Source organism: Thalassophryne amazonica, chromosome 15, assembly GCF_902500255.1.
Source record: "Thalassophryne amazonica chromosome 15, fThaAma1.1, whole genome shotgun sequence".
Taxonomy (NCBI): Eukaryota; Metazoa; Chordata; class Actinopteri; order Batrachoidiformes; family Batrachoididae; genus Thalassophryne; species Thalassophryne amazonica.
Genome location: NC_047117.1, coordinates 78,320,829 through 78,333,928, shown reverse-complemented (window position 1 = coordinate 78,333,928; position 13,100 = coordinate 78,320,829). Strand labels below are relative to the sequence as shown.

The window sequence follows — 13,100 nt, the reverse complement described above, 5'->3', positions numbered from 1 at the left end:
TGCCTCATATCAGTAAGGACATGGATGCAGTCTGTTGTCATGCCAAGAGTGCGACTGGACACACATTTTCCAAGTGGCATGCGATCGGTGTTAGATGTTTGTGCGTGTCACCTGGAATTTGGCAGGCGCCTGCCGTGAGAGGGTGCAGTGGGTTCACACAGTGCACACTCTGTCTTTCAGGCGCAAATAGTTGTAGCAACAGATGTACGAGGCGTTTGAGGCAGGACATTACACGGTTTGCACACGATTCCTGCATCATGTGCACTAAGTGTGCACTTCGTCCAAACTTTGCACTATGTGTGAAGGAACCCTAAACAAATCAGAATCAGAATCAGAAGAAGTTTATTGCCATTGCCAATGAACAGGATTCACAGACTAGGGATTTGCTTCGGTATAATGGTGCAACATTAAGAAGAGAGCATTATAAAATGCTAAGATAAAATGTAACATATGTGCCAAAATAAGATAAAATATAAGATAAAAAAAGAATATGAAATATGAAAGGCTGTGTGCAACAGAAAAACAGAAAAACAGTGCAGTGGGAGGAGTGCAATTAAAAACCAAAGTACATTGTTTAAAGTGACCCGTGATAAAATAATAAAGTGACAGAGTTAAGGTTAAGGTGAGTTATGAGGTGTTCATCAATCAATCAATCAATTTTATTTATATAGCGCCAAATCACAACAAACAGTTGCCCCAAGGCGCTTTATATTGTACGGCAAGGCCATACAATAATTACGTAAAAACCCCAACGGTCAAAACGACCCCCTGTGAGCAAGCACTTGGCGACAGTGGGAAGGAAAAACTCCCTTTTAACAGGAAGAAACCTCCAGCAGAACCAGGCTCAGGGAGGGGCAGTCTTCTGCTGGGACTTGTTGGGGCTGAGGGAGAGAACCAGGAAAAAGACATGCTGTGGAGGGGAGCAGAGATCAATCACTAATGATTAAATGCAGAGTGGTGCATACAGAGCAAAAAGAGAAAGAAACACTCAGTGCATCATGGGAACCCCACAGCAGTCTAAGTCTATAGCAGCATAACTAAGGGATGGTTCAGGGTCACCTGATCCAGCCCTAACTATAAGCTTTAGCAAAAAGGAAAGTTTTAAGCCTAATCTTAAAAGTAGAGAGGGTGTCTGTCTCCCTGATCCGAATTGGGAGCTGGTTCCACAGGAGAGGAGCCTGAAAGCTGAAGGCTCTGCCTCCCATTCTACTCTTACAAACCCTAGGAACTATAAGTAAGCCTGCAGTCTGAGAGCGAAGCACTCTATTGGGGTGATATGGTACTATGAGGTCCCTAAGATAAGATGGGACCTGATTATTCAAAACCTTATAAGTAAGAAGAAGAATTTTAAATTCTATTCTAGAATTAACAGGAAGCCAATGAAGAGAGGCCAATATGGGTGAGATATGCTCTCTCCTTCTAGTCCCGGTTAGTACTCTAGCTGCAGCATTTTGAATTAACTGAAGGCTTTTCAGGGAACTTTTAGGACAACCTGATAATAATGAATTACAATAGTCCAGTCTAGAGGAAATAAATGCATGAATTAGTTTTTCAGCATCACTCTGAGACAAGACCTTTCTAATTTTAGAGATATTGCGTAAATGCAAAAAAGCAGTCCTACATATTTGTTTAATATGCGCTTTGAATGACATATCCTGATCAAAAATGACTCCAACATTTCTCACAGTATTACTAGAGGTCAGGGTAATGCCATCCAGAGTAAGGATCTGGTTAGACATCATGTTTCTAAGATTTGTGAGGCCAAGTACAATAACTTCAGTTTTATCTGAGTTTAAAAGCAGGAAATTAGAGGTCATCCATGTCTTTATGTCTGTAAGACAATCCTGCAGTTTAGCTAATTGGTGTGTGTCCTCTGGCTTCATGGATAGATAAAGCTGGGTATCATCTGCGTAACAATGAAAATTTAAGCAGTGCCATCTAATAATACTGCCTAAGGGAAACATGTATAAAGTGAATAAAATTGGTCCTAGCACAGAACCTTGTGGAACTCCATAATTAACTTTAGTCTGTGAAGAAGATTCCCCATTTACATGAACAAATTGTAATCTATTAGATAAATATGATTCAAACCACCGCAGCGCAGTATCTTTAATACCTATGGCATGCTCTAATCTCTGTAATAAAATTTTATGGTCAACAGTATCAAAAGCAGCACTGAGGTCTAACAGAACAAGCACAGAGATGAGTCCACTGTCTGAGGCCATAAGAAGATCATTTGTAACCTTCACTAATGCTGTTTCTGTACTATGATGAATTCTAAAACCTGACTGAAGCTCTTCAAATAGACCATTCCTCTGCAGATGATCAGTTAGCTGTTTTACAACTACCCTTTCAAGAATTTTTGAGAGAAAAGGAAGGTTGGAGATTGGCCTATAATTAGCTAAGATAGCTGGGTCAAGTGATGGCTTTTTAAGTAATGGTTTAATTACCGCCACCTTAAAAGCCTGTGGTACATAGCCAACTAATAAAGATAGATTGATCATATTTAAGATCGAAGCATTAAATAATGGTAGGGCTTCCTTGAGCAGCCTGGTAGGAATGGGGTCTAATAGACATGTTGATGGTTTGGATGAAGTAACTAATGAAAATAACTCAGACAGAACAATCTGAGAGAAAGAGTCTAACCAAATACCGGCATCACTGAAAGCAGCCAAAGATAACGATACGTCTTTGGGATGGTTATGAGTAATTTTTTCTCTAATAGTTAAAATTTTATTAGCAAAGAAAGCCATGAAGTCATTACTAGTTAAAGTTAAAGGAATACTCAGCTCAACAGAGCTCTGACTCTTTGTCAGCCTGGCTACAGTGTTGAAAAGAAACCTGGGGTTGTTCTTATTTTCTTCAATTAGTGATGAGTAGTAAGATGTCCTAGCTTTACGGAGGGCTTTTTTATAGAGCAACAGACTCTTTTTCCAGGCTAAGTGAAGATCTTCTAAATTAGTGAGACGCCATTTCCTCTCCAACTTACGGGTTATCTGCTTTAAGCTGCGAGTTTGTGAGTTATACCACAGAGTCAGGCACTTCTGATTTAAAGCTCTCTTTTTCAGAGGAACTACAGCATCCAAAGTTGTCTTCAATGAGGATGTAAAACTATTGACGAGATACTCTATCTCACTTACAGAGTTTAGGTAGCTACTCTGCACTGTGTTGGTATATGACATTAGAGTCTAGAGTTCATGAGTCTAACGGCAGAGGGGAAGAAACTGTTCTTATGGTGGGAGGTTCTGGTCCGGATGGACAGTAGCCTCCTGCCCGAGGGGAGTGGTTTGAATAGACCGTGTGCAGGGTGAGAAGGGTCGGCTGTGATCCGACCTGCTCGGCCCAGAGTTCTGGAGACGTGCAGGTCGTGGAGAGATGGAAGGCTACAGCCGATCACTTTCTCAGCAGAGGCCACAATGCGCTGCAGTCTATGTCTGTCCCTGGCTGTGGCCCTGGCGTACCACACCGTAATGGAGGAGCAGAGGATGGACTCGATGATGGCCGTGTAGAACTGCACCATCAGCTGGACAGGCAGCTTGACCTTCTTCAGCTGCCGCAGGAAGTACATCCTCTGCTGGGCCTTCTTGATGAGGGAGCTGATGGTTGACTCCCACTTGAGGTCCTGGGTGATGGTGGTGCCGAGGAAGCGGTGACAGTCCACAGTGGTGATGGGGCTGTTGGTGAGGGCGAGGGAGGGCGGGGGGGCTGTGGCTTTTCTGAAGTCCACAATCATCTCCACAGTTTTCTGGGTGTTGAGCTCCAAGTTGTTGCTGCTGCACCAGGTCACCAGCCGGTCGACCTCCCTCCTGTAGGCAGACTCATCCCGATCCGAAATGAGTCCGATGAGGGTGGTGTCGTCCGCAAACTTGATTAACAAAACAGGGTTATTCAAGAGAATTTAGTACCAGAGGGGTTTTTTTTCCCCCTCCATCTCCACAATTCGTCATTAGTATAATGTACATCAGAATCCAGTAATGCTCCACTCCTAACCAATTGGTGGCGGTAATGCACTGTATTGGTTTGCAAACCGGCAGTAAAATCCAACGACGAAGAAGAAGAAGAAGAAGTCTGTGCCCTGAGTTTTGTCTTAAGGTTCTGCTTGTTTTCTTCCGCTCACGTCAGAATAAATCGGACGTGTCCTCGAAGAAGTAGTTTCTGAAAGATTTGAATCAGAAAATCACTGATCTGTATTATATAGAGATCAGCGTAGAAAACGAGAAGCTGTCACGGAGTACATATCACACAAACGCGCGCTTCTTCTGCTCGGACTGCGTTCTCTTAAATCTGCTATTTGAAGAAGTGAGTACATCGTCTGATCAACACCTACAACAGATGCTGTTAACGTTGTGACTGGAATCTAAACACTTTGTCTTAAAGCATGGCAAGCAGAGACAAAAGTCTTAAAGAAGAAGAGGACGAGGTCGAGGAAATGTTAAAGACATTACCTTCACTCCTGCGTAACATTGGTGATTGTTGGTAAGACCACATGTGAATAACACTGAAAACAGTTTGTAAGAGATTTATAAATGTCATGAGCACAAACATCTTGTGGTTTTAAAGTTGTTAATGTACATCCAGAATTCTTACAGTGAGAGCCATTTTTACCTCAGGCTGCAATAAATTTTATGAAAACTGATGTAAAGTTTTATTTTATGATGTGATTTGTCATATTTTTGAGGTGTCAGGCAACTTAAAAGAAACCCAACAGCAAAATTCCAATTAAAGCTGTACGGCCATTAAGATTTCACAAAGCTGATAAAATTTAGTGTCTGTTGACGTTCATACTTTACAATGTCTGTCTGTTTATTTTCAAAATGTGTTAAAAAATTACAGCTCATTTTAAAGCTGTACAACCTTTGGGTTTGTAAGGTTTAAGAAGTCATAAAATAATTTTCTTTGGCACCACTATAATTTTATGCCTTTACATTTAAATAATGGATTCATAATATGATATTGCCAATATGATCAAAATTTGCGCTATCTGGGAACAATTTAGAATTTCAACCCCTGATGGGTTGAAATTCAAGTGATCAGACACCATGACACATATTTGGTAGCGATGTCATAGATCAAGGGGGGCTTCCCTCGATCTTTGTGCAAGAGATACTAGGAAGGACATGACAACTGCCAATCAGTGTAAAGAAAGGCAGTGTGATGTCAGCTGGCTGCTTACTCAGACAAAAATAAATCAAGATGGTGGGAAAAGCTCTTAGAAACAACTTGTTTTTGTATAACTCTAATATGTTTCTCATATATTTTGTAAAAGTTAGCGAGAAATAAACACTTCCTTATCTGAAAATTCTGTTTTTGTAACCAGATAAAACCTCTGAAATGATTTAAATGGTAAATAAATGGACTGCATTTATATAGCACTTTTCCATCTGCATCAGACACTCAAAGTGCTTTACAATTATGCCTCACATTCACCCCGATGTCAGGGTGCTGCAGTTCAAGGCGCTCACTACACACCCGGAGCAATAGGGGAGGCCTTGCCCAAGGGCCTTTAGTGATTTTTCCAGTCAGGCGGGAATTTGAACCCATCATCTTCTGGACTCAAGCCCAACACCAAGACATCTTATGGATGTTAGCGTGCACATCAAGATTGACCAGTTTTCTTAAATATCATTGCCGGAACAATAACTGTTTTTTGTATTTTGGCTGTCCCTGTTTGTTCAGGGTTGCCACAGCGGATCGTGCGGATGTGAATCGCTTTTGGCTGCTGATCCTCGAGTTGAACTAAACAATGAGAGTTTATTATCGAAGCTGGCTCTGAAGTAGTCACTGATTCATGACTTTACTTTGCCAGACAATCTTGTTAAAACGCACCAGAATGCATGAAAAAGCATCTACTGCATTAAACAACCATGTGGGCATTTTGCTTCTGTCCACTCCTCATAACACAGCATGCCAGATCCTTGACACTCTCCTCTGTGGGTTGTGAGCCCACATGGGGGTGACACACTGTTAGTTTTTTCGGCCTGGGCCTGACCAAGTCCCACGGTTTTAGACTCATCCACCAGGTGCTCCTTCTCGAGCTCCCCCACCCAGGCCTGGCTCCAGGAGGAGGCCCCAGTTTTCCTAATCTGGGAGAGGTGACTCTGTCCTTTTTGGTATTCATCATAAATAGTCTACGATGGACATGAAAAAAGGACGGTCTGTTGCCTCATCTGGGACCAATTTTCCAAGGGCAACCCTACCAGGAGGTGATGCTCCAGACAACACAACTCCCAGGATCAGTAGAACGTACAAACACTTCCACCACCATAAGGTGGTGATCCAGGGACGGAGCACCTTGGGATCTCCCAGGAAGTATTACAGGATTTGGCTGAGGAAAGGGAAGTGTGGGATGAGCTGGTTTGTCTGCTGCCACCATAATCTGAACCTGGATAAGTGGTAAAAATGAATGAATGAATGAGATCATTAAAATTGTTTTCAGGCAAGGACATTCAGGTCACACGTCACCCTTGGAGAATCCTGTGTCGACTAAAATATTTTCAGGTAGGACAACAGAAATCCAGATTCCGCACTTGGTAATGAAATAGTATTAATACAATTGTTTTCTTTTCCAGGTTATGAAGTAACAGAGAGAATTCAAATGAAGCTTAAACACCATCTCAAAATAATTTCATTCTACAAACATCACACATCAACAAGCCAATCTGAGTTGAAGAACATATCTACAAGTCTTTACATCACTCAGCAGACTTAAGACGGCTGTGGTTCACATGAGATCCAGAGAAACAGATTGACTGTTGTGATATCTTCAAACCAGGAGTCACCCGACAGCTCCGTGGAAAAAAGGCGCCAATCAGATGTGTAATGACAAAAGGAATTGCGGGTATTGGAAAGACATTTGCTGTCCAGAACTTTTCCCTAGACTGGGCAGAGGAAAAGTCCAACCAGCACATAGATTTAGTTTTTGTGCTGTACTTTAGAGAGCTGAACATGCTTCAAGAGGACCACTACAGCCTTCTGTATCTTCTACTTCTTTTTTACCCTGATCTAGAACTAGAAAAACACACAGAGGTACTTCTTAAGGAAAATGTGTTGTTCATCCTTGATGGTTTGGATGAAAGTCGATTTCCATTGGAATTTGAAGGGAGCAAGACAGTAAGTGACGTTGAGCAGATATCCACGGTGGACGTGCTGCTGATAAACATCATCAACAGAAACCTGCTGCCAAACTCTCTGATCTGGATAACTTCTCGACCAGCAGCAGCCAGTCAGATACCTTTGGAATATGTTGATCAGATGACAGAAGTGCGAGGGTTCACTCAGGAGCAGAAGGAGGAATACTTCAGAAGGGCATTCAGAGGAGATGACAAAGCTGAAGAAGTCATAGCGTGTCTCCGAGGGATGATTAGCTTCCATTTCTTGGGTCATATACCCATCTTCTGTTGGATCGCTGCTGAAGTGTTTAAGAATAGATGGAGCATCCTGAAGAGTCGAACTGCAACTATGACGGAGTTGTACATTTATTATCTACGAGATCAAATAGAAAAGGCAACAAACAAGTACGAGAAATGCATTTTTCAGGAAAACATTAAGTCACAGATTGATGCCATGCCTTTGAATCTATCCAAACTGGCATTCGACCAGCTGGTGAAATGCAATGTGCTGTTTTATGAAGAGGACCTCAGAAAACGTTTCATCCATGTTGACAAAGATTCAGGGTTTTGTGGTTTTTGCTCAGAAATCCTGAAGGAAGAATTCAGGCTGGACAAGAAGAAGATTTTCAGTTTTGTGCACCAAAGCTTCCAGGAGTTTCTTGCTGCTTTTTACTTGTTTCGCTGCTGCGTGACAAAGAATGCCAGTGTGTTGAAGTCCTTCCTGGCTGAAGACCCCGTGGGGCTGAGCTTCATGGACTTGCTGGAGAGTGTTGTGAACAAAGCCTTGCAGACTGAGAACGGCCAGCTGGACCTCTTTCTATGTTTCTTCCTTGGCTTCTCCTTGGAGTCAAACCAGAAAATGCTAGCAGGTTTACTACCACAGATCGAGAATAGCTCAAAGACTGTTGAGCAAATGAGGAGGTACCTTCACAAATTTAATTCAGGAAATGTCCCACTGGAACGATGCATGAATCTTTTACTCTGCAAGTATGAGTTGAAACGAGAAGTTTCAGGATGATGTCAGCGTGATTCTCCAATCAGGGATGAGGCTCTCACACATTGCCTGCTCAGTGATGTCCACCATGCTGCAGATTACAGGGGAACTGATTGAAGAACTTGATCTGACCAAATGCAGAATACCAATTAATGAGTCTCTGAAGCTTTTCCCACTACTGAAGAACTCCAAGCGGGCAGTGTGAGTACCAAAGAAAATATAGAACTCTCACCCTCCATGTGTGTGAATGTCATGGTAATTTTGGGCTTTTAATGATGTCTGAACTGTTCTTTTTGCTTGCTGGAATGATTGTACGGCATACATCATTGATGGCTTTACAAAACAAGAATTAAATGTACAAGTTTGAATTTACATTACTTATAGTGGCTATATTGTAATAACCAAGTGGCCTCTGTGTGCAGAGAGCTGACATTTGGCATTTGGTATGATAATATATTTTGGGTCAAGGATGAATGCTGCAAAAATGGAAATTTGATGGAACTAATATTTTTGGAGAAATTGGGGATATTAGCTAACCAGTCCCCAATGGATATTGTGCTGCAATGCACCTTTGGGATTTGGGGGGTTTAAATGTGGTTATTGTGGTTGATATTATTTTAACAGTGTTGTTGATTTATTGTGTTTTTGTAGTTCAGTTAGTTTAGGTAGTTTATTTGTCATGTTGCCGTTACCACGAGTGGGTTAAGTGTCATGTGGTCATTACCATGAGTGAGAAGGATTGTGCATTTGATGTCTTCCGCCACCGTCTCTGTACATGCGTGCGATTTGAAACACGGACAAACTGGGGAGAGCTGACACTGTTTGGTATGCTTATGTATTTTGGGTCAAGGATCGTCACCACCAAAACAGGAAGTTAATAGTTTTAATATTTTTGGAGAAACTACAGATATTAGCTTTCAGCAGTGAACAATGTGATAAATACATTCGGGAGTCATACTCCGTTCCAGTAGGGGGCGATAAATCACCTTTATATCAAAAGCACGATTGCGTGTGCGCATGATTTTATTGAGTAAGTTCAATGTAAGTACATAATTGTAAATATGTTAAAAATATATGGATGATTGACACACTCGAGGGCACCAAGAGATTGGACACAAATGCAGGATTCAGGAGTCACCTTAACAGAGTTTAATGTAAAACCAAGCAGGGTTTGGTGCACAAAAAGGCAGTCCAAAAATAGCAACAGTAGCCAAAGCATTAGGCAGCGACAGAATCCAAAAAAAGCAGACAGACAGGTCGATACATGGTAAAGCAAAAACAGGACTAGGATACCCTGAGGACAAATGCTTGAAAGAGGCACAAGGCACCACAATCTCACCACAGGAAGAGGGAAAAGGAATGACTAATGGAAGAGTGCTAATGAGGGAATACCAGACAGGTGTATGAGGAAGGTTCAGGAACCGGACATGGAAAACGGGAAGGGTGGAAACGAGAGACAAGCCCAACACCAAACACCCAACACTAGACAAGAGAAATCCCTCCACCAAAACCCAAGCACAAAAAGTGACAAAAAGAAAAGACACAACAAAGACAATAAATCCCACAGACCCAAACATGACAGATGACACAAAAAAGTGAAAACACTTATTTCAATTGTGGTCCATTTAAAAATCAAATGACAAAATAGAAGGGATGATGATGATAAGTGTGTCTGTGATTGTTATGTGTCGACGCGGGTTGAGGAGCGGACCTGCGTCAGACGGAACCCAGCGCTAAAAATAACCAGAAAGCGGTTCCAATAACAAAACAATGTATTTATTACACCCACTGGTGCATAATAAAGTGCAAGAACTGAAAAAGCGTCCCTCTGGTGGAGTGAAGGCTGGCACGCTGTCCAGCGCCCAAAAGGATCGAAGCCCGGCGCTCCTGGACCCACTACCACCGCCAAACACCCCCCAGGTGGAGACGACAAACCGACCCCCTGCGAAGCACAGAAGAGGTGAGGTAAGTCAGCAGTTACAACTAATATCCTTCAAAAGACACACACTATCAGCAACACATGCAGGTCTGAATTTTAAGCTTTATGCAAATGAGCAGCTTCTCACAACAGGTGGAGGACCGCTTGTCCGCATGCCACAGCAGTGAGAAGCAAGCTGCACAATCCTCATCACAATTCAGGTATACTGCGTAACAAAATACCAAGTTACTATCAACAATTAGTCAAACACTTAATCACCTTTGATGTGTGCTGACAGCATGTGTCCCTCACCCTTCCTTGCTTCACGGGCTCGATATGTCAAACCCAGGCGCGGTCTCACAAACGAACATCACAAGGTCGAGTTCCCGGCAGTTCTGCTTGAATCACACATGACTTAAATGCAGAACGCCATCCAATTATCTGCTTCAGCTGAAAGTCTTTAAGGTTGCATGTGAGCACCATTCACAGGTGCTGCACATGATGTTGATGAGGGTGAAGGATTCTTCAGCCAGCACCTTCTCCACAGACAAATCAGTTAGCATGCCACCTGGAGAGCAAAGAAAAGAAAAGAACACCAAAATATCCAGCCACACCCCCCAACACACAACAATACCCCCCCTTTAACGGGAAGCCTCCCGGCGACCGAACAGACCAGGCCCGAGAACAGCACCTCCCTCCGGGATCCCCGTCAGGAAGCAGACAGCACCACGCTCCCAAGGTCCACCACAGACAGCAGGACAGGGCACCGCAGCTGGAAGGCCGGCTGGCAACAACAAAAACCCCAAAACATTCCCCAGTACAATCCAACACACAGGAAAAAACACAAAACCCACCCAAAACCTCCCCAGGGGACCGTCCCATCAAACCCCGGGAAGAAAAGAAAAACTCCCAAACGCAAAAACCCAACACAGCCCCACAAACACAATACAAACATAAATACACAAAAGAAAAACAACAAACAACCCCCCCAGAACGACCTGCAGAGCCCAACCCCCCCAGAAGGCCTTTACCGCCAGTTCCAGGAGGAACAGCCAGAACCAGAATCCCACAAAGGTCCCCAGGTGTACATGGAGCAAACGGCGCCCCCCAGAGGACCGTACCATCAACCCCAGGAGGTACCCTCCCCACAACCCCGGAACCCCAGACCCGGCCACACTTGGCTAGTCAGCCCCAAGCCAATTCCCCCCCAGAGGACCGTCCCATCAACCCTGGAGGTGGAACCCGGAAGGAAACAGAACAAAATCAAAACTCAACCCCCGGAGGACTACCAAAAACAACCCCGGGGGGATATAAAACGACCGTAAACCCTGTTACCCTCCCCGGCACCCCGAAAGACCCCAGGTCCCTCCCAGAGCCCCTCGGCGGCTCAATTTTGGCGAACGGCTCAAAATATTAAGCCGGGGAAGGGAACGGGAAAAACTAAGCCAGCCCCAACCCCAAGGCGCAGCGGAGAACCGGAAATACGGCCGGTGCCCCAACTTGACCATACCCCAGCCTCTCGGGAGGGGTGGAACTACCGAAATGGTGAACGGCAACAGATCGGCCCACCCCTCCGACTGAGGTATGTCTCCGCTGCACCACACCCCGGCAACACCAATGACGAACGATACAAAGGCTCACCGAGGCTGGAGTGGAACCAGGCCCTAACCAAGCCAAGAAAAAGGCCCCAACACCCCCCCCCCCCCCCCCCCCCCCTAGGTGCAGAGGTCTTCTGAGAACGCTCAGCGTGGCCAACCTGCACCACCCCACAACCCACAAGACAAACGGTCTTGGGGCAAGTGAGGTTGGGGTTAGGGATGTAGGGAAATAAAAAAACAACAAAATAAAACGACCCAACAACCCAAACAGAAAATACCTAAAAACACATAAAAAATTAACGATTAAGTGAGCCCAGACGGGCTTCTATCCGCCTAACAATTCACTCCACCAGACACGCCTCTAACTCCTCAAACAACTTATAACCCCTATTTAAAGAAAACAAAACATTAACCCGTACTAGATTTTTTTTTTATATATATATGTGTTATTTTGCCTGTCCCAGAACACCTGGAGATACGTCACCATTATTTTTCTTGATGGTTATATGTCGGGGCAATACAGTAATCTCTGCTCGTCCAAGCTGCATGGGCTCATCAACAGGAGGAGCCAGAGGTCCCGTCGGAGGAGCCTCAGTGGGGCGAAGAAGAGGCGGCCCAGATCTGTGTCGGGGAAAGCCCCGAGACGAAAAAACCCGCTCTGATGGGCGTCCTCTCTCGCGTCCACGCTCCTTCATCCGATCATCTAGACGAATCACCAGCGATATTAGCTCATCTAAATCGTTTGGCTCGTCACGGACTGCCAGCTCGTCTTTTAATGACTCATTTAACCCATCTACAAACACGCCTCGTAAAGCTGCGGCATTCCAACCTGACTGAGCAGAAAAAATCCGAAAGTCCACGGAATACTCCGCCGCACTCCGCCTCCCCTGCCTGAGATTCAGCAACCGTTGAGCAACGGTATTCGTTTTCACCGGATGGTCAAAAACCAGTCGGAACCCCCGGGAGAAATCCTTAAAGGATCCTAACAATGGCGAATTGTTACTCCACAACGCTGTGACCCAAGCTAAGGCGTCACCTCGGAGCAAATTTGTCACATATGACACAAGACTCCCATCAGAAGAGAAGGAAGCCGGTCGCTGAGCAAAAACCAGAGAACACTGCATCAAAAACGAAGCACAGGCTTCGACGTCTCCCGCATAAGGCTCCGGATGACAAATAATCGGTTCGGACGCCGAATCTCTGGGTGACGGAGTTGTCTGCACCGGTATCGATGATGCCGCAGCTGGAGCAGCCGGAAGCGGAACGGCTTGCGCTGCAAGCTCCGTAACACGGGCGTCTGTTTGTTTAATTTGGTTTGCGAGATGCTGTAATTGCTCCCAAATTTTCTCCAAGTGTTCTTGAACTTTTTCGGCAAAAGGAACCGCCTCTGCCGCTGGGTCCATTATGGAATGGCCGGGAACTACTGTTATGTGTCGACGCGGGTTGAGGAGCGGACCTGCGTCAGACGGAACCCAGCGCTA

At 44.5% G+C, this 13,100-nt stretch overlaps 1 protein-coding gene across 1 annotated transcript; it reads left to right on the top strand.

Annotated features, from left to right (window-relative positions):
• Positions 1-6,729: 6,729 nt before the first annotated feature.
• On the top strand, positions 6,730-8,162 carry LOC117526646 (NLR family CARD domain-containing protein 3-like; the record flags this gene model as incomplete). The annotated part of the gene is made up of 1 exon (XM_034188700.1): positions 6,730-8,162. A coding segment is annotated over one exon (1,398 nt), but the record flags the coding sequence as incomplete, so codon positions are not given.
• Positions 8,163-13,100: the final 4,938 nt, after the last annotated feature.